Source organism: Pelobates fuscus, chromosome 1 (genome assembly GCF_036172605.1).
Source record: "Pelobates fuscus isolate aPelFus1 chromosome 1, aPelFus1.pri, whole genome shotgun sequence".
In the NCBI taxonomy this organism is placed as follows: domain Eukaryota; kingdom Metazoa; phylum Chordata; class Amphibia; order Anura; family Pelobatidae; genus Pelobates; species Pelobates fuscus.
In genome coordinates this window covers 392,586,272-392,604,328 of record NC_086317.1, presented here as the reverse complement: position 1 = coordinate 392,604,328, position 18,057 = coordinate 392,586,272, and the positions used below count along the sequence as shown (strand labels likewise).

At 44.9% G+C, this 18,057-nt stretch overlaps 1 protein-coding gene across 1 annotated transcript in view; it reads left to right on the top strand.

Annotated features, from left to right (window-relative positions):
* The window catches only part of LOC134596214 (retinol dehydrogenase 7-like), a 51,734-nt gene extending 34,215 nt beyond the window's left edge, over positions 1 to 17,519 (top strand). Inside the window, exon 5 of the mRNA XM_063444755.1 lies at positions 17,311 to 17,519. Coding sequence (XP_063300825.1) covers positions 17,311 to 17,519 — 209 coding nt within the window. The remainder of the gene's footprint in view (positions 1 to 17,310) is intronic.
* The last annotated feature ends 538 nt before the right edge of the window (positions 17,520 to 18,057 follow it).

Sequence of the window (18,057 nt, the reverse complement as noted above, 5' to 3'; positions counted from 1 at the left end):
CAGCAGGGAACGTTTAACTCAGACTGTGGAAGACAGAGATGATATGGTCAGAAAGGGCTGCAATAAAACTATGGAATGGAGATGCACAGAATAGGTAATGATTGGTCAATAGAGATGTCCCAAATAGTTCGCTGGCGAATAGTTCCCAGCGAACATAGCTTGTTCGCCACAGCGGGCGAACATATGCGATGTTCGGTCCGCCCCCTATTCGTCATCATGTAGTAAACATTGACCCTGTACCTCACAGTCAGCAGACACATTCCAGCCAATCAACAGCAGACCCTCCCACCTCCTGGACAGCATCCATTTTAGATTCATTCGGAAGCTGCTTTCTTTTTTTTTTTTTTTTTCTTTTTTTTTTATTCTTTATTTTTGAAGTGCAGTGAACATAAACGTAGTGGCAATGACATATGGTGCAATGCAAAACGTTGGAATACAGACTTAGAGTTATGAAACAAAATGTCAAGAGGAACTGCACATTTTTAAAATATAAAACAATCATGCTAGGTAAACTTGTCTTGATATAAGTGAAAAGCATGGCATAGGGAAATCGTCAGACATGTTGAGACTGTTCGTAAGTTTGAATACACATGCTTGAACTGAAGAGGGGTAAGGGGATTAACACCACCAGTTATAGATCAACATGTGTGAATCAGAATATCAAAACTAGAAATAAGTAGACTAAATAACCTCTTAGTTAGTGCTGTTAAATGCTAGACAACTAACTACACCTCATAACAAGGGCATTTTAGATTCTCAGCAGCAGAGATGTTTTAGCCAATCCTCTGACATGCTTCAGAGAGTGGTCGTCTCTACTCGCATCCATGTGCCGCTTAGTAGTGCTTCCACCGCCTTCCGGGTGCACCAGAGGTTCGCTCAGACCCCGAGGGTCAGCAGGTCGGCGCATCAGCACCCTTGCTCCCCGAGCCCAGTCCACTGTGGAAGAAGATGCCTGGTCGCCCCCCAGCCCTCCAGCTTCAGTATAAGTAACCTGTGAGGTTCTGGGATCGGCCGGTTGGCGTGCCATCCCCCCTGGCTCTCTGTTCCGAAGGAGAGCACAATGCTGGGGCACCTCTGGAGATCTCTTCCATCCTAGGTGAGGTGAGTAGCAAAGCCCTCTGCCGTGATTCAATCCGATTCCAGAAGGCTGCACAGAGAGCATCAAAGGCTACATGGAACTTAGCTTCCCAGTGTGGGCTTGATTGCTCTGTCGGAGTGGCGGCCATCTTAGCTGTGACACGATGGCTCGTTTTGTCAGGGTGAGTAGTGGCCATTTAGCCTTGTGGGTTACTTTAGCCTTTCCCTGGTGGGGACCGGGATAACCCCCACCGGTCCAGAGGGGGGGGAAACGGGGCTGTCGATATGAGGTGCAGAAACGATGAGAGCTCCAGGCCGGGAGATCGGCCGCTTCTCCCTGCCACAGAACCCCCAGAGCAGATAGGCCGCAGGACAGTGCGTAGTCATAGGCTGCTACAAACTTGATCGGGTAAGCTCCCTGGTGTTAAGGAACAGGTAAGTGTTCAGTGAGCAACCTCCAAAGGTATTATTCCCTCTGTGGGTCTCACTTTGCAGGCTGTATGCAGGGAGCTCACTTCATGCACGTCCGTCCGCCATGCTGGCCAGGCCCCACCCCACCCGGAAGCTCCATTCTTAGTGAGAGGAGGGACAGTGTAGCTGCTGCTGATTTAATAGGGAAATCGATAGCTAGGTTAGGCACCCCAAAAAGCCCTTGTTAGGGCTAGAACATCAGTCTGCTTTTTTTTTTTTTCCTGTGTAATCTAATTGCAGTTGCCTGCCTGCCAGCGTGTGTGTCAGGCTCACAGCGTATACTGTGCCCACTTGCCCAGTGCCACCACTCATATCTCGTGTCACAATAGCTTGCATTTAAAAAAAACAAAAAACTTTTTTGACTGTGAAATAATAGCAGTCAGTTTCCTTCACGCGTGTGCGTTTCAGGGCCTGCCGGGGCACAGTGTCACACCAGTGCAACTCATATCTGGTGTAACAGTAGTGTACATTTAAAAAAAAAATAAGATTTTGACTGTAATAGATTGAATAGCAGTTAGTTGTCTGCAAGCATGTGTGTCAGGCCTACAGCGTCTACTCTGCCAACTTCTGCTAGTGCACAGTGCCACTCATATCTGTTGTCACAGTAGCTTGCACGCATAGTACCACTAATCGAAAAAAAAAATGACAGGCAGAGGCAGGCCACCCCGCAGGGGCCGTCGTGGTCGTGGTGCTGTGATTCCCTTTGGCCCTAGAATAATGCGCAGTGTTCAGAGGCCACGTACCCTGAACTCAAAAAGTTCTGAGGACATAGTTGACTGGCTAACACAGGACACCCAATCTTCTACAGCTTCCGCTCGGAACCTTGACGCACCATCCTCCTCCAGCTTAGCTTCGGGCACCTCTCAAGTTACCACTTGCCCGCCTGCCGCCACCACCAACACTAGCACCACAGCCGCTTCACTTGATCTGTCAGAGGAGTTATTTACACATCAGTTGGAAGAAATGAGTGATGCGCAACCATTATTGCCAGAGGATGTAGATAACAGGGATATGTCTCAGTCAGGCAGCATTACACACATGGACGTACGGTGTGATGATGATGATGTTGTACCCGCTGCTGCTTCCTTTGCTGAGTTGTCAGATACAAGTGAAGCGGTTGATGATGACGATGCGTCCGTGGATGTCACGTGGGTGCCCGCTAGAAGAGAAGAAGAACAGGGGGAAAGTTCAGATGGGGAGACAGAGAGGAGGAGGAGACGAGTTGGAAGCAGGGGGAGGTCGTCGCAAGGAGCTAGTGGCACAGTCAGACAGCATGCATCGGCACCCGGGGTCAGCCAGACAGCACGCCAATCAACGCATGCTGTTGCCACCACCAGAATGCCGTCATTGCAGAGCTCAGCAGTGTGGCATTTTTTGTGTGTGTCTGCCTCTGACAACAGCGATGCCATTTGCAACCTGTGCCAAAAGAAACTGAGTCGTGGGAAGTCCAGCACCCACCTAGGTACAACTGCTTTGCGAAGGCACATGATCGCACATCACAAACACCTATGGGATCAACACATGAGTACAAGCAGCACACAAACTCAAAGCCGCCATCCTCCTACTGGTCCAGCATCTTCAGCCACGTCAACCACTGCTGTCCTCCTTGCCCCCTCTCAACCATCCGCCACTCCGTCTCTAGCCTTGAGCAGTTCCTGCTCATCTGCCCACAGTCAGGTGTCTGTCAAGGACATGTTTGAGCGTAAGAAGCCAATGTCACAAAGTCACCCCCTTGCCCAGCATCTGACAGCTGGCTTGTCTGAACTCTTAGCCCGCCAGCTTTTACCATACAAGCTGGTGGAGTCTGAGGCGTTCCAAAAATTTGTAGCTATTGGGACACTGCAGTGGAAGGTACCCGGCCGAAATTTCTTTGCCCAAAAGGCAATCCCCAACCTGTACTCGATTGTGCAAAAGGAAGTAATGGCATGTCTTGCACACAGTGTTGGGGCAAGGGTCCATCTGACCACTGATACCTGCTCTGCAAAGCGTGGTCAGGGCAGGTATATCACCTACACTGCGCATTGGGTAAACCTGCTGACGGCTGCCAAGCATGGAAGTGGCTCTGCAGAGGAGTTGGTGACACCGCCACAACTTGCAGGCAGGCCTGCTGCCACCTCCTCTACTCCTCCTACTCCATCCTCTTCCATAACCTCCTCGGTTGAGTCCTCTTCTGCTGCTGCGTCTTGCTCCACATCAACGGCACCCCCCCAGCTCCCCAGGTACTATTCCACATCCCGGATACGGCAGTGTCACGCCGTCTTGGGGTTGACTTGCCTGAAAGCAGAGAGTCACACTGGACCAGCACTCCTGTCCGCCCTGAACGCACAGGTGGATCAGTGGCTTACTCCGCACCAACTGGAGATCGGCAAAGTGGTTTGTGACAACGGAAGAAATTTGTTGGTGGCATTGAATTTGGGCAAGTTGACACATGTGCCGTGCATGGCACATGTGTGTAATCTGATCGTACAACGCTTTGTGCATAAGTACCCAGGCTTACAGGACGTCCTGAAGCAGGCCAGGAAGGTGTGTGGCCATTTCAGGCGTTCCACGCGGCAATGGCACACTTTTCAGATATCCAGCGGCGAAACAACATGCCAGTGAGGCGCTTGATTTGCGACAGCCCGACACGTTGGAATTCAACACTCCTAATGTTCGACCGCCTGCTCCAACAAGAAAAAGCCGTTAACGACTATTTGTATGACCGGGGTGCTAGGACAGCCTCTGCGGAGCTGGGAATTTTTTTGCCACGTTACTGGACGCTCATGTGCAATGCCTGTAGGCTCATGCGTCCTTTTGAGGAGGTGACAAACCTAGTCAGTCGCACCGAAGGCACCATCAGTGACATCATACCATTTGTTTTCTTCCTGGAGCGTGCCCTGCGAAGAGTGCTGGATCAGGCCGTAGATGAGCGTGAAGAGGAAGAGGAAGAGTTGTGGTCACCATCACCACCAGAAACAGCCTTATCAGCATCGCTTGCTGGACCTGCGGCAACGCTGGAAGAGGATTGTGATGAAGAGGAGTCAGAGGAGGAATGTGGTTTTGAGGAGGAGGAGGAAGACCGACCACAACAGGCATCCCAGGGTGCTCATTGTCACCTATCTGGTACCCGTGGGGTTGTACGTGGCTGGGGGGGAAGAACATACTGTTACAAATGGCTATTTGTAACTGGCCCTTTAAATGAAAAATTGCCCTGCTTCCCTGGATTGTGGAGAAGCCTATTTGCCAGCCTCCTGCCTCATGACTATGGCCCCTGGAAGATTGTGCCCCTGAAAATGTATTAACTTTTATTGGTGTGTATGGCCCTTTAAGAACCGTCTGGGGACATATTGTGACTTTGCTGAACAATGCCCCTTTAAGACTATGTCCCCAGACCTGTAAAATAACTTGCCCCTGGCTCTCCCACTTGGTTCAGTAAATAGGGCTTACTGAACCAAGTACCACACAGGCGGACCACCCAGAAGTTAAAGTGTGCAGGCAATTTACCTCCCATGCTGTGAGGTTACTGCAGGTTAATTGCCGAGCGCTGGGTGGCCGCCATTCGGCAGCCGAACACGTGGCGGCGGCCATTTTGGTCATTCGAATGCGGTCAGCGGTGTATGTTAAAGATTCTGTGGAACTAAAATCGGCTACACATTCTGCCGAACACCGCTGACCCTTACCTTCTCCCATACGGAACTTGCAGCTCCAGAGACTAAGTCCCGTTCGAAATGGGACTTTGTCGTTTTTTTCGCATGAAATTGACCGACCGCACAGCCCAAATCTATGGAACTGTTTTGGGCAGGAAATTGTGCTTGCGGTCGGTCATAAAGGACTTCCAGCTAACTTTTGATCCACTGGAGGGATTTGGCTGATTTTTGGAAGTGTTTATGTTTGATGTATGCTGAGTCTGAATATGCAACTTTTATTGAAATTGGATGTATGGTTTTAAAGTTACAGTGTGTGTGTAAAAACTGTATTTTTATTGTATGTAATAATTGGTTTAACTGTTTATCTGAGGGGAGGGAATGTGTGGGTTGCACCAGATGTGTGATTGGTGATTTTATGCCTCCCCCTGGGAGTGTCCTATTTGCATGTAACCTCAATAAAAGCCAGGCTGGGTGTTCCAGCATCTCAGACCTCTTCTGACCCTCTAACTTGCAGCCTCGACTCATGTTTGTAGGGGACAGCTATAATCACTACAGGGATTGCTATGCTCTTCATACTCCCTTAGCTGTTGAGCTCTGGTAAGAGCTCTTGTTCCTGATCCTGCTTCGCTCTACAGAAGGGAGAGGTTCACCTATTGGAACCTGGAGCCTGGTCGTAGGTCCAGGGCGCAGAGCAGACGGCGAGATACCAGCCCAGCAGCGGTGGTTCATGGAGTTCGCAGTGCTTATGGTGGCTACGGTGCTGATGGTCATTTGGTGAGCGCTAGGAGCATCCTTTTCTACGGTCCAACTTCCAGCCAGCCTGGAGGCAACCGTAACACATACCTTCAGTGAGATCACTGAGGACGAGGAACGGGACATGAGTATCCAACCTCGTGCAAATGGGGTCTTTCATGCTGTCGTGCCTGTTGAGGGACCCTCATATAAAAAGGCTGAAGGAGAATGACCTGTACTGGGTGTCCATGCTACTAGACCCCTGGTATAAGCAGAAAGTGCCTGAAATGTTACCGAATTACCGCAAGTCAGAAAGGATGCAGCAGTTCCAAAATAAATTAAAAAGTATGCTTTACACAGCGTATAAGGGTGATGTCACAGCACAACGTGAATCTAACAGGGGAAGAGGTGAAAGTAATCCTCCTCCTCCCACGACCACGTCGGCAAGGACAGGACGCTTTACAGACGTGTTGTTGATGGAGGACATGCGGAGCTTTTTAAGTCCTACGCATCGCCACAGCCCTTTGGGGTCCACCCTCAGAGAACGACTCGACCGACAGGTAGCAGACTACCTCGCCTTAACTGCAGATATCGACACTCTGAGGAGCGATGAACCCCTTGACTAATGGGTGTGCAGGCGTGACCTGTGGCCTGAGCTATCCCAATTTGCGATAGAACTTCTGGTCTGCCCCGCTTCAAGTGTCCTATCAGAAAGGACCTTCAGTGCAGCAGGAGGTATTTTCACTGAGAAGAGAAGTCGCCTAGGTTAAAAAAGTCTAGATTACCTCACCTTTATTAAGATGAATGAGGGATGGATCCCGAAGGGACTGACAGTGGGCGATACATTCGACTAAAAAAGGCCTGATTTCCTGAGAGTGCTATTTTTGTGTTTCTGATTTCCTGGTATCCTGATCTTGGCTTTTCCCTGGTTATTCTGATCTCTGGTTTCCCTGACTTGGCTTGTTTAAACGGTATTGAGTATTTTCTGGCTTCCTTGACCTCGGCTTTCCCTTTGACCATTCTCTGTCTCTAGTGTATTAGTCCGGCCATTCTAAGGTCCGGTTTACGCTCTATCCTGTTATTTTCCTTTTCTTACTTATGTATATGTTTACATAGTTTCTGCGTGCTGGACCACATTACTAGCCGTGACATTACTCCTATCTGGTGGCACATTAGATTGCACGTGCAGTGCCCCAAATTTGAAGTAGGAGGACCGACCAAGCATCTTTTGCCATCTCCCGGTTCCTAAAATCGATGCCATATACACGTCCCCTGATAGGGGACGTAACAGGGATTAAACTGATAGGAATAGTACTACTTAACACACCTTATAATAACGCAGAGAGAGGCAACACAGAGAGAGGAGTCTGAAGAAGAGGAGTCAGAGGAGGAAGGTGGCTTTGAGGAGGTGGAAGACCAAACAAAGCAGGCGTCCCAGGGGGCTTGTTGTCACCTTTCGGGGACCCTTGGTGTTGTACGTGGCTGGGTGGAGGAAGAGACCTTCAATGACATCAGTGAGGACAAGGAAGGGGACATGGCTAACTTGGTATCCAACCTTGTGCAAATGGGGAGTTTGCGGTTGTGCAAATAGACTGTTTGCGGTTGTTTGCGGTGCGTTAAACGGGGAGTTTGGTCTGTCACTGTGAAGCGGGCGAAACCCTTACACTACCTGATCGATACAACATCATACCTGATGTTTTAAAGCACGTTATTCCAAACAATTTAGGAATGTTAGGTGATTTATGCCCTTTATGGATTAAAACCAGACTCTGCGTCAACTATGTACTTTTCCATGGGAGTTTTGCCATGGATCCCCCTCCGGCATGCCACAGTCCAGGTGTTAGTCCCCTTGAAACAACTTTTCCATAACTATTGTGGCCAGAAAGAGTCCCTGTGGGTTTTAAAATTCGCCTGCCTATTGAAGTCTATGGCGGTTCGCCCGTTCTCGAACATTTGCGGAAATTCGCGTTCGCCGTTCGCGTACGGAAAATTTTATGTTTGCGACATCTCTATTGGTCAAACAAGACATTTGGGTGAGTATCAAAATAAGGGGGTAATGCGGAAATAACAGAGAAAGTCTTTAGAGGTAAGCAGATAGGTGAATAACATTTAAGTTAGCAAGCCAACAATGTTGAGTGGGGCTGGGAACAACTAGCTTTAGCATGCAGGGCAAGACAAAGTAAAACACATATGTATGAATAGACAAGCATACATACACACCCACAACTGTAGATAGATATATAGGGTATGAGGTGTGTAGATGTCATAATGTCATAAAGTTGCAGGCTACTTATCATGTTGTCATTTGGAGGTGACCCCTGGAAGTAACATACCTGCTTGATGCGCGATGGTCCTGTGTTTTCCTGGCACTATAATTTACAAGGCCCTTTAATATTGTGGTGAACCTGCCAGGAAGTACTTCAAAGTCATACTCTTACACATGCACAAGAATACAGCAGTGTTCTATGGAGGATCCAAGATTTTCCTCCATAGGCCAACTCTGGTAATGCACAAGAATATGTCTATTTCACACAGCCAGTGTTGAAAAAAAGACTATATGGTAAAGAGTATTCTTTTGTCAATTTCAGACTTGACCATTCTTTTGTCAATTTCAGACTTGACCATAGTCCCTAATTAATGTTCTGATATAACTTCAATGAAATTTCAACAGAGTCAATATGAAAAACTTAGGTTGCGTGATGACGTAGGAGGAGCATGCACACACGCATCCTGAGGTGGGGAGGCGGAGCGTAGGCAATGGAGTGTTCGTGAGCACCAAGGAAATCAGTTAGCACGAGTATGTGGCTAGAGAGACAATTTACGGCTACAAGGAGAACGAGGCAGTGTGCGGAGAGGGAACGGATGTTACTATACTTGAGAGGTTATTGCTTCATGCAGATCTGAGCTCAAACATTCTCACAATATAAGCGAATACTTGCCAGCAGAAGCCCGCAGCAATCAAGTCACTCTTCAAAGATAAGTACACACAAGAGATTAACTATTTCAAACCCACTAAAATGGCTGTTCAGTGTTAGTTTGGCAAGAATGCAGTAAGGATTGTAAAGGGAAAAAAAATAAAAGTGGCAAGTGAATAAAACATTAATTTGGCTGTTTATTATTACTTCAACAAGATTGCAGCAAATACTGCAAAGGGGAAAGAAAACAGGGTCATTGGCAGGAGATGAACTGTTTTAAAACAACTAAATGGATGTCCAATGGCAGTTTTTGCTAGATTGTAGCAAGTAGTGCAAAGGAAAAGCAGCACCTGCAATAGATTCATCACGAAGAAAAAGGACAAGCAGATAGGAGATGGAAGAGAAAAAAGTAAACACACTATCACATAGTTTGATAATCCCGAGAGAAGTAAACTTGAACCGTAAAAGGACAAAATTGTGAAGGGAAAAAAATAAAAGGGTAGGCGAACTAAACGAGCTACTTTTGTTACCTCCTGTTTGGCTTTCACCACTTGACTTCAAAGAAAGATCTATCAAATAATTATAAATTATGACAACTAAATCTATAGAGAAGATGCCTGCAAAAAAAATAAAGAAAAAAGGAACAAAAATCAGAAAAAGAACCATAAACTGACAAAAGAAAAAAACAAAACAATATATCTTTCTCTTCATCGAGATGTGAAGAGTCAATACAAAGTTAGTCTAGCCAAACTGAAAATTATATTACAGCAGACTTCCTGAAAAATTGTCTAGAAACGCAACTTGAAGCAATAACCAACCAAATTAATAAAAATTCTGAAGAGATTAAAAATCAGCTAAAAGATATATCTACAAGGCTAAGAGTAAATGATAGAAAAAAAATACAACTTTTGAATATAACGAAAAAATATTGAAAGATTGAAATGAACAATTGAATGATCAATTGAGAATTATGGAAGGTAAAATAGGAGACTTAGAGGATCACTCGACGCAATAACTTCAGACTCCGAAATGTTCCAGAGACCGTTACACAAGAACAAATTCCAGAGTTCTTAGAGAAGCTATGGTTAGCACTGAAGATAGAAGTATCAAAATATAATACCAACATTGGAAGATACCATCGGTTATTTAAACCGAAAGCTATATCACAACAACTACCAAGAGACATTATAATAAATCTTCAATCATTGCAGTTTAAAGAAGCAATATTACGAGCTATTTGAGCCAAAATAACTATGGAAAAGGAGTTTAAAAATCTAAATATATTCCAAACATTATCATTTTTTACAAGGTGACAGAGAAGAAAATTTTACTACGGTAACAAGTTCTTTAAGAAATTTAAATATAAAATATTCCTGGAGCTAGCCTAACAAGATAAAGATTGTGACAAAGCGCCCTTCACCATTTGGGCTTGGAGAGGACTACTTGCCAGCCTCTTGCCATGTGATTATGGTCCCTGGGAGACTTGGCCCTTTAAATACAGTATTTGGGCATAATGGATTTTTATTGTGCTGCTACTGGCCCTTTAAGAACTGTATGTGGGCCTATTGAGACTTTTTGGGGCAATGCCCCTTTAAGAAGGTGTCCCCAGTGTCCCCAAACCTTTAACATACTGTGTTCCTGGCTTTCTCCCACTTGGTTCAGTAAATGGGGCTTACTGAACCAAGTATTACACAGGCGGACCACCCAGAAGTGGAAGTGTGCAGGCAATTTACCTCCCAGGCTGAGAGGCTGCTGTAGGTAAATTGCCGACCGCTGGGGGGCCGCCGTTTGTACGAATGAACACGTGGCGGCGGCCATCTTTGTTCTGCCGAACGCGGTCAGCGGTGTGTGCATTCAAATTCATGGAACTGAAATCGGCTGCACATTTCAACGAACACTGCTGACCCTTACCTTCTCCTCCACTGAGTTTGCAGCCGCAGAGACTAAGTCCCGTTTGGCGATGGCACTTAGTCATTTTTTCAGTGTGAACTAGACCAACCGCACAGCCCAAATCTATGGAACTGTTTTGGGCATGAGAATGTGCTTGCGTTTGGTCATAAAGGACTTCCAGCTAACTTTTTAACCCCTGGAAGGAATTGGCTGTATTTTGGATATGTGTGTAATAAAAGTGTGCTGAGTATTAATATGTAACTTTTATGAAGATTGAATGTATATTTTTAAAGTTACAGTACATGTGTAAAAAGTGTATTTTTCCTGCCTGTGATAATTACTTTAACCCAGGGCCGGACTGGCCCACCGGGATACCGGGAAATTTCCCGGTGGGCCGTCGGCACCTGGGGCCGCGCAGACATGTGGGTATGCTGGCGGCCGCTGGAGGAGCAGGGTTGGCGGCCGCTGGAGGAACTTTTCTGGCGGCCGCAGGGGAAGCTGTGCTGTGTCTGCTCTCCAGCACGCTACTGAATGAGACCGAGGCCGGAATATGACATCATATTCCGGCCCCGGTCTCATTCAGTAGCGCGTGAGCAGACACAGCACAGCTTCCCCTGCGGCCGCCAGAAAAGTTCCTCCAGCGGCCGCCAACCCTGCTCCTCCAGCGGCCGCCAACCCTGCTCCTCCAGCGGCCGCCATCCCTGCACTGGCGGATCCAGGGGGGAGCAACAGGGCAATTGCAAGGTTCTCCCTCTCCCTTGCCGGCTAATGCAGGGCTGGCGCCAGCCCTGCAATGTGCCTTCATGGACCGGAGGGGAGATCAGAGATCTCCCTCTCCGGTCCGCAGGCACTGTTTGCTGGCCGCCGGCAGGGGAGGGAGAGAGAGAGGACCCGGGGGAGCTCAGTCTGCAGCTCCTCCAGGTCCTTCTCTCGCGAGCACGGAGCGTTGCCATGGCAACGCTCCGGATCTCGCGAGAGTGAAGAGTGAACTCTAGCCCTGGAGACCCTAGAGTTCACTCTCACCACATGGACCACCAGGGATTCCCCACCGGACCACCAGGGATCGAGAAATGTCCCCCCTCCTCCCTAAACAAAGGTAAGAAGGGAGGGGGGCCATTATGTATATTTAGGGAAAAAAAACATTTTATTAAATTAAAAAAAAAACATAAAAAAGCCCCACATCCTTATCACACACACACACACATACACTGCCCCCCCACACACACATTGTCCCCCAACTACATAGACTGCCCCCATACACACATATTGCCCCACATACATACACTGCCCCATACACACATTGCCCACCATACACATACACTACTGATCCCACACACATACACTGCCCACATACACACACATACACTTCCCCCATACACACACATTGCCCACATACTCTGCCCCCAATACACACACACACACACCCTACACACATTGACCCCCCCACACGCATACACTGCCTCATACTCAACTTCCCCCCATACACACAAACTTCCCCCCCATACACACATTGCCCCCCACTCACACTGCAACGAACACACACACACTGCCGTCCTAACACACACTGCCGTCCTCACGTACACACTGCAACTTTCACACACACACCCTGCTCACACAGTCCTTCTTACACAAACACACACACTGCATCTCTATGGGTACCTTCAGCGTCTCCAAAGCGTGGAGGACCTGAATGTAGGTGCTGCACACTGTGCAGCACTGACACAGGAAGCACCTCTAGTGACCGTCTGAGTGGCTGTCACTAGAGGTGTCACTTGGAAGCAATGTAAACACTGCCTTTTCTCTGAAAAGTCAGTGTTTACATTGAAAAGCCTGCAGGAACAGGCTATAGATACCAGAACCACTACATTAAGTGTGTGTGTGTGTGTGCGCGCGCCTGCTAGTGAGCTTGCTTGCTTGCATGTGTGTGTGTGTCTGCTACTGAGTGAGCTTGTGTTTTTATGTCAATGAGCTTATGTATATCAGTGAGATTGTTTGTCTATGAGGCTGTGTATCAATGAACGTGTGTGTGTCAGTGACATTGTCTGTGTCTGCATGTGAGTATGCTTATTGTATAATTAAACGTTTTACTATGAAAGGACCAATATTTTATATTAGAAAAAGCAATATATATATTTACTCAATCATCTGGGGTAGCAAGACATAGCCTTACATATTACATGCAACAATATATGGCGCATTGACTTATGGGGCTGGCATATATTTTTTTTCCAGGGCTGCTTTGTATCCCCAGTCCGGCCCTGCTTTAACCCATTGTGTACAGTATTATATCACATGCAGAGAGGAGGATTTGTGTGTAATTTCTGGGAGTGTTTTACTATAATGTACGTATTTTATTGGTTGCTTTACAAAACCCTGGGGGCTGTACTATGTGTGTAGAATGGGCATAAAAGCAGAATGTTTCATTAAAAGCTTTAGTTCTTCTTCACCCTCAATCTGAGTCCTGTCTCTTATTGGGGGAATCTGGTACAAGGGATTGCTATGCTCATCATACTCTCTTGCTATAATCACTGAGCTCTTGTAAGAGCTGTTCTGTTCCTGCTACGCTCTCTGGGGAAACAGAGTTTCACCCACTGGAAGCTGGATCCTGGCGTTGGGTCCAGGGTGGGTGAAGACGGCTAGACCCTGGCGCAGCTGCATCGCTCGATGTGGGGTCTGCAGTGCTAATAGTGTGGGTTGGAGTGCTTGGAGTCCTCAGCGAGCACTAGGAGCATCGATTGGCGGAGGTACTCAGTCAGAGTGCCAGCGGTCCGTCACAAAGATTATAATAGATTGACATACTGAGACCTTCGATTCCCCAAAACATATTGAAGATTGCCTTACAAGGAATAACAAGGTTACATTACCCCCTGCATAATTAAGAATAGAGAAGAAGACATGGAGAAAAAAGATGGAAGACAAAGATAAAATGTTTGAGATGAAAAGGAAGAAGAGAAAAATTAATAAATGGACGATATAAGAAGAGAAAAGACCAAAAGAAAGGAAATGGAGGACTTTAAAAAAATGTGTATATATATATATTTTTTTTATAATTGTTATATTTTTTGTTTCTTATCTCTTTCTGACTTAAAAATTGTACTCACAATGATAAAGTAGAGACAGAAAGAGTGAATATTGAGAGAAACCGGAAGTAAATGGGTAGATAAAGGGAAAGGTAAATAGGTTAGAAAGAAAATTGAAATTCACACAAACACTATATATTTTAATAATAAAATATAAAAATTTAAAAAAATTATAATAATTCGGTGAGACATATATTAAGCACAATAGTTAATGCATGTAGATCACTAAATAGATGGGAAAGAAAAGAGAGAGCAATACGCAGAAAGAACACAGAAAGGAACAAGGAATATAGATCTAAAATAGGAGAAAAGAAATACACAAAAATAGATAAAAGAAATCACCATATTTCTCAATACTAAATTATAGGTAAAACGCAATTATGTAAATTATATATCAAGTAAATTAATGAATGTAGGAAAGAACACGAATAGATAGAGAAAGAGCAGTAGGTGCAAAGAACACAGAAAAGATAATACGGTTAAAATCTACAGGGTAAGAAAGGAAAGAGAAAAGAAGAGGAAAAGGTAAGGGAGAAAGAAAAAGGGTGAAAAAAAGAAAAGAAAATATATTTAATGTTTACACAGTTCCCTTTGCCCCGATATGTCATCATGTCCTCCTTTAATCGAATCCCCCTTAAGTTGATAGAAACCCATTTTAAATTGATCAATTTATGGTATATGACTCCAACAAGTCTATCGAAATTTTCTCCAGGAACGATTGAGGAATGTTGGAATTGTAGAGAGGAGAAGGGTAGCTATGTACATATGTGGTGGACATGTAAAAAAAGTGTCAGTCATATGGCAGTGGGTTCAAAATATTGTACATAAATGATGTGATATTAAATTATCAATAACTCCGGAAATAATGTTATTACATATGTATTGCCCCAATTTAAGGAAGACAGATCAATTTTTGATAATGCATTGCTTGTTGGCTGCAAAGATAGTGATAGCAAGAAACTGGAAAGGAGAATATGTTTTTACTAATAACCAATTATGTTCACAATTACCATATCAAATAAAAATGGAAAAGAATTACTCTAAATGGCCGAACAAGACTTCTGGTTTATGGGAAAATTGGGAAAAATAATTACGTATCATATCCAAATAAGATCAGAGGTGGAAAGAAATTGAGAAAGGGTAAAAGATAGACTGGGGACTCTCGTTGACAGAAATGGGTGGAGGTTGCATTTGTGCAGGAGGGTAATACAGGTTCATTAGGATGGTAACTAGATGGATGTAAATTGATCAACAGATGTATCTCTGTGTGCCTTTTTTCTGTACAATTGTTTGTGTCATGTTTAGTCTATTATTTTTATTTTTTGTATGTATTGATGTTGTCTGTCATTTGATATTGAAGAAAAATATAATAAAAAGAGGTTAAATAACTGAACAACTTAACTTAGAAATACTTAGACATGACATAGCTGTGACGGAGGCTCAGAAAGAGATGTTAACAAAAGCTGATATCAGTTTTATTGAGTTTTGTGGAGTAGAGAAAAGAAAAGGACACCATTGTCAGTTCTGCCATTTCGGTAAGTTGGTGGTCAGCATGGCAGTAACTATGTAATGCAGAGTTATAGTACAAGATATGAACTTCCCTTAAACTTGGTACACACAAAAAATGTATACAATGTTGGGAGAACATAAAATCGCAAATTACTGTAAGTGATATACATACAGGATAGATACTTAACATCTTATAATATTAACCTAGTAAGTTGCATAATAAATTACATTGTGGGGGCTGCTCTGCTTATTAAACGTTATTGCTCATACACCAGTGAAGACTGCTGAAAGCATTCTAGATATTGTTATGCCTTTTTCACAAATAATTAAAAGGACAGTCCTGTTACTTAAAAGCATTTCAGCGTACTAAAGTGCTTTATGGGTTAAAGGGATACTGTAGGCACCCTGACCACTTCAGCTAATTGAAGTAGTCTAGGTGCTGTGACCCTTTTGCACTTAGTGCTGCAATGTAAAACATTGCTGTTCCAGAGAAACTACAATGTTTACAATGTTTACATTGCAGCACTAAGACAGCCACTAGAGGGTTTCCGGAATCTGACTTTTGGTCTGTTATCTGACGCTGGACGTCCTCACGAACCTCCAGCGTCAGATTTTCCCCATAGGAAAGCATTGAATAATGCTTTCCTACGGGGAGGTCTAATGCGACCGTGGCTATTGATGCGCATTAGGTCTCCCCAGCCGGCTGACATCGGCGGGGGAGGAACGTGGGCAGAGCCTGACCCAGCGCCAAGTGACATCAGCGCTGGATTCAGGTAAGTGGCTGAAGGGGCTTTAACCCCTTCAGCCCCGCAGGAGGGTCGGCCCCAATGAAGGGGGGCAATCCAGGAGCCTATAGTGCCATGAAAACGGGTTTGTTTTCCTGACGCTGTAGGACCCCCTTAACTTCATGCCCCTGCAGTCATGGTTTCAGCTGGACATCCCAATTTCAGTAGCAAAATGGGAGAGTGACTGTAAGCTATAGAGTTTAGAAAACACTACTATTTTGGGCTAAAATATAATTCTTGCTTTAGTAAGGCAAACTTATTATTTATGTTTTAATAATGTATGGCTAATAATAAGAACTGATTTGCACCTGTCTTTCCCTGCCCTACTGTAAAGGTATCCAGTAATGACAATGTTACAATGTGTGGCTCTGCAGGATACATTAGAGAAATGGGATAAATAGCAAAACAAAAAACAAAACAAAAAAAAACTGTTGCAAACACTTTTTTTTTTTTTGCAACAGTGTTTCAGGTGGGTCAAACAAATCAAATGCCTTTTAACCCCTTAAGGACCAAACTTCTGGAATAAAAGGGAATCATGACGTGTCACACACGTCATGTGTCCTTAAGGGGTTAAAGGACCACTCTAGGCACCCAGACCACTTCAGCTTAATGAAGTGGTCTGGGTGCCAGGTCCAGCTAGCTTTTACCCTTTTTTTTTTATAAACATAGCAGTTTCAGAGAAACTGCTATGTTTATTCTGAGGGTTAAGCCAGCCTCCAGAGCATTATGAATGCTTTCCTATGCGACCGGCTGAATGCGAGCGCGGCTCCTGCCGCGCATGCGCATTCAGCCGATGACGTCGCGAGGAAGAAGAGGAGGAGGAGTAGAGCTCCCCGCCCGGCGCTGGAGAAAGAGGTAAGTTTAACCCCTTCCTCCCCCCAGAGCCCGGCGGTAGTGGGTCCCTGAGGGTGGGGGCACCCTCAGGGCACTCTAGTGCCAGGAAAACGAGTATGTTTTCCTGGCACTAGAGTGGTCCTTTAATGTATGCCCGAATTAAACAATCCATCTGTGATTTACCTCTAGTCTTGTTCATTGAATAAAACTTCACAGATCAATCCCAGATGGATCGATTTGAAACACATTTGGGCACAAGTCAAATATTTATCGCATTCATAACAGAATTTGATTATATAAGCCATATAGTCTATTTACTTCCCCACTGACAAATCAATCCCATTCCAGTCTGTAAAATCCTATTGATTATATAAATTGTGTGTTTGTGCAGATTGCAATTTTCTCAGGAAGACATGTTCTTTGGGAAGCTCCAAGTTAACAATTGTCACGGACTGCATGGAACATGCCCTGACCGCAGTGCACCCGTGGACCCGTTACTCTGCTGGCCTATATGCCAAGTTGTTCTACATTCCTCTGTCTTACTTGCCCACATGTGTGGCTGACTACATGCTTGATTCATCCCCCAAAATACGTACCTAAAAAAAGAACCTGTGCAGAAACATAAATAAAAGTATATCATAATCTTGTGAACTCTTGCTGTGATATTTTTTTTCATCCATTTAGTTAATGATTATAACTGCAATATATATTAAATTTCAGACCCAAAGTGACTGGTCTGTGATATACTACTATCATTTGGTATTTTCTTGGACAAATCACTGCAGAGGCAGAGGGACACCTTATTGTTAGGGGTACATCTTTGTATTCCGAACACTAAAGTGTTCCTTTAACACACACTGCTATCTCTAAAATCTACTGCTCTGTACAATAATGTCTTTCCTGCCCTCTAATCAGGCCTAGACAAATTTAACAGATGCATTATGTGGTGCTAAAAACACAAGCAGGATTCAAAGTGAATTTCAAATTGAAGGCTACACTGAAAGCATGCGAGACTTCGAGAATTTTTTTATGCTTAGCAAATCTGACCTCCGTTATAGGGTTAATCACTAAATACAATATTTTCTCCGGTGAAAATGACCAAATTCCGACAGCATTGACAATATGCAGATTTACTAAA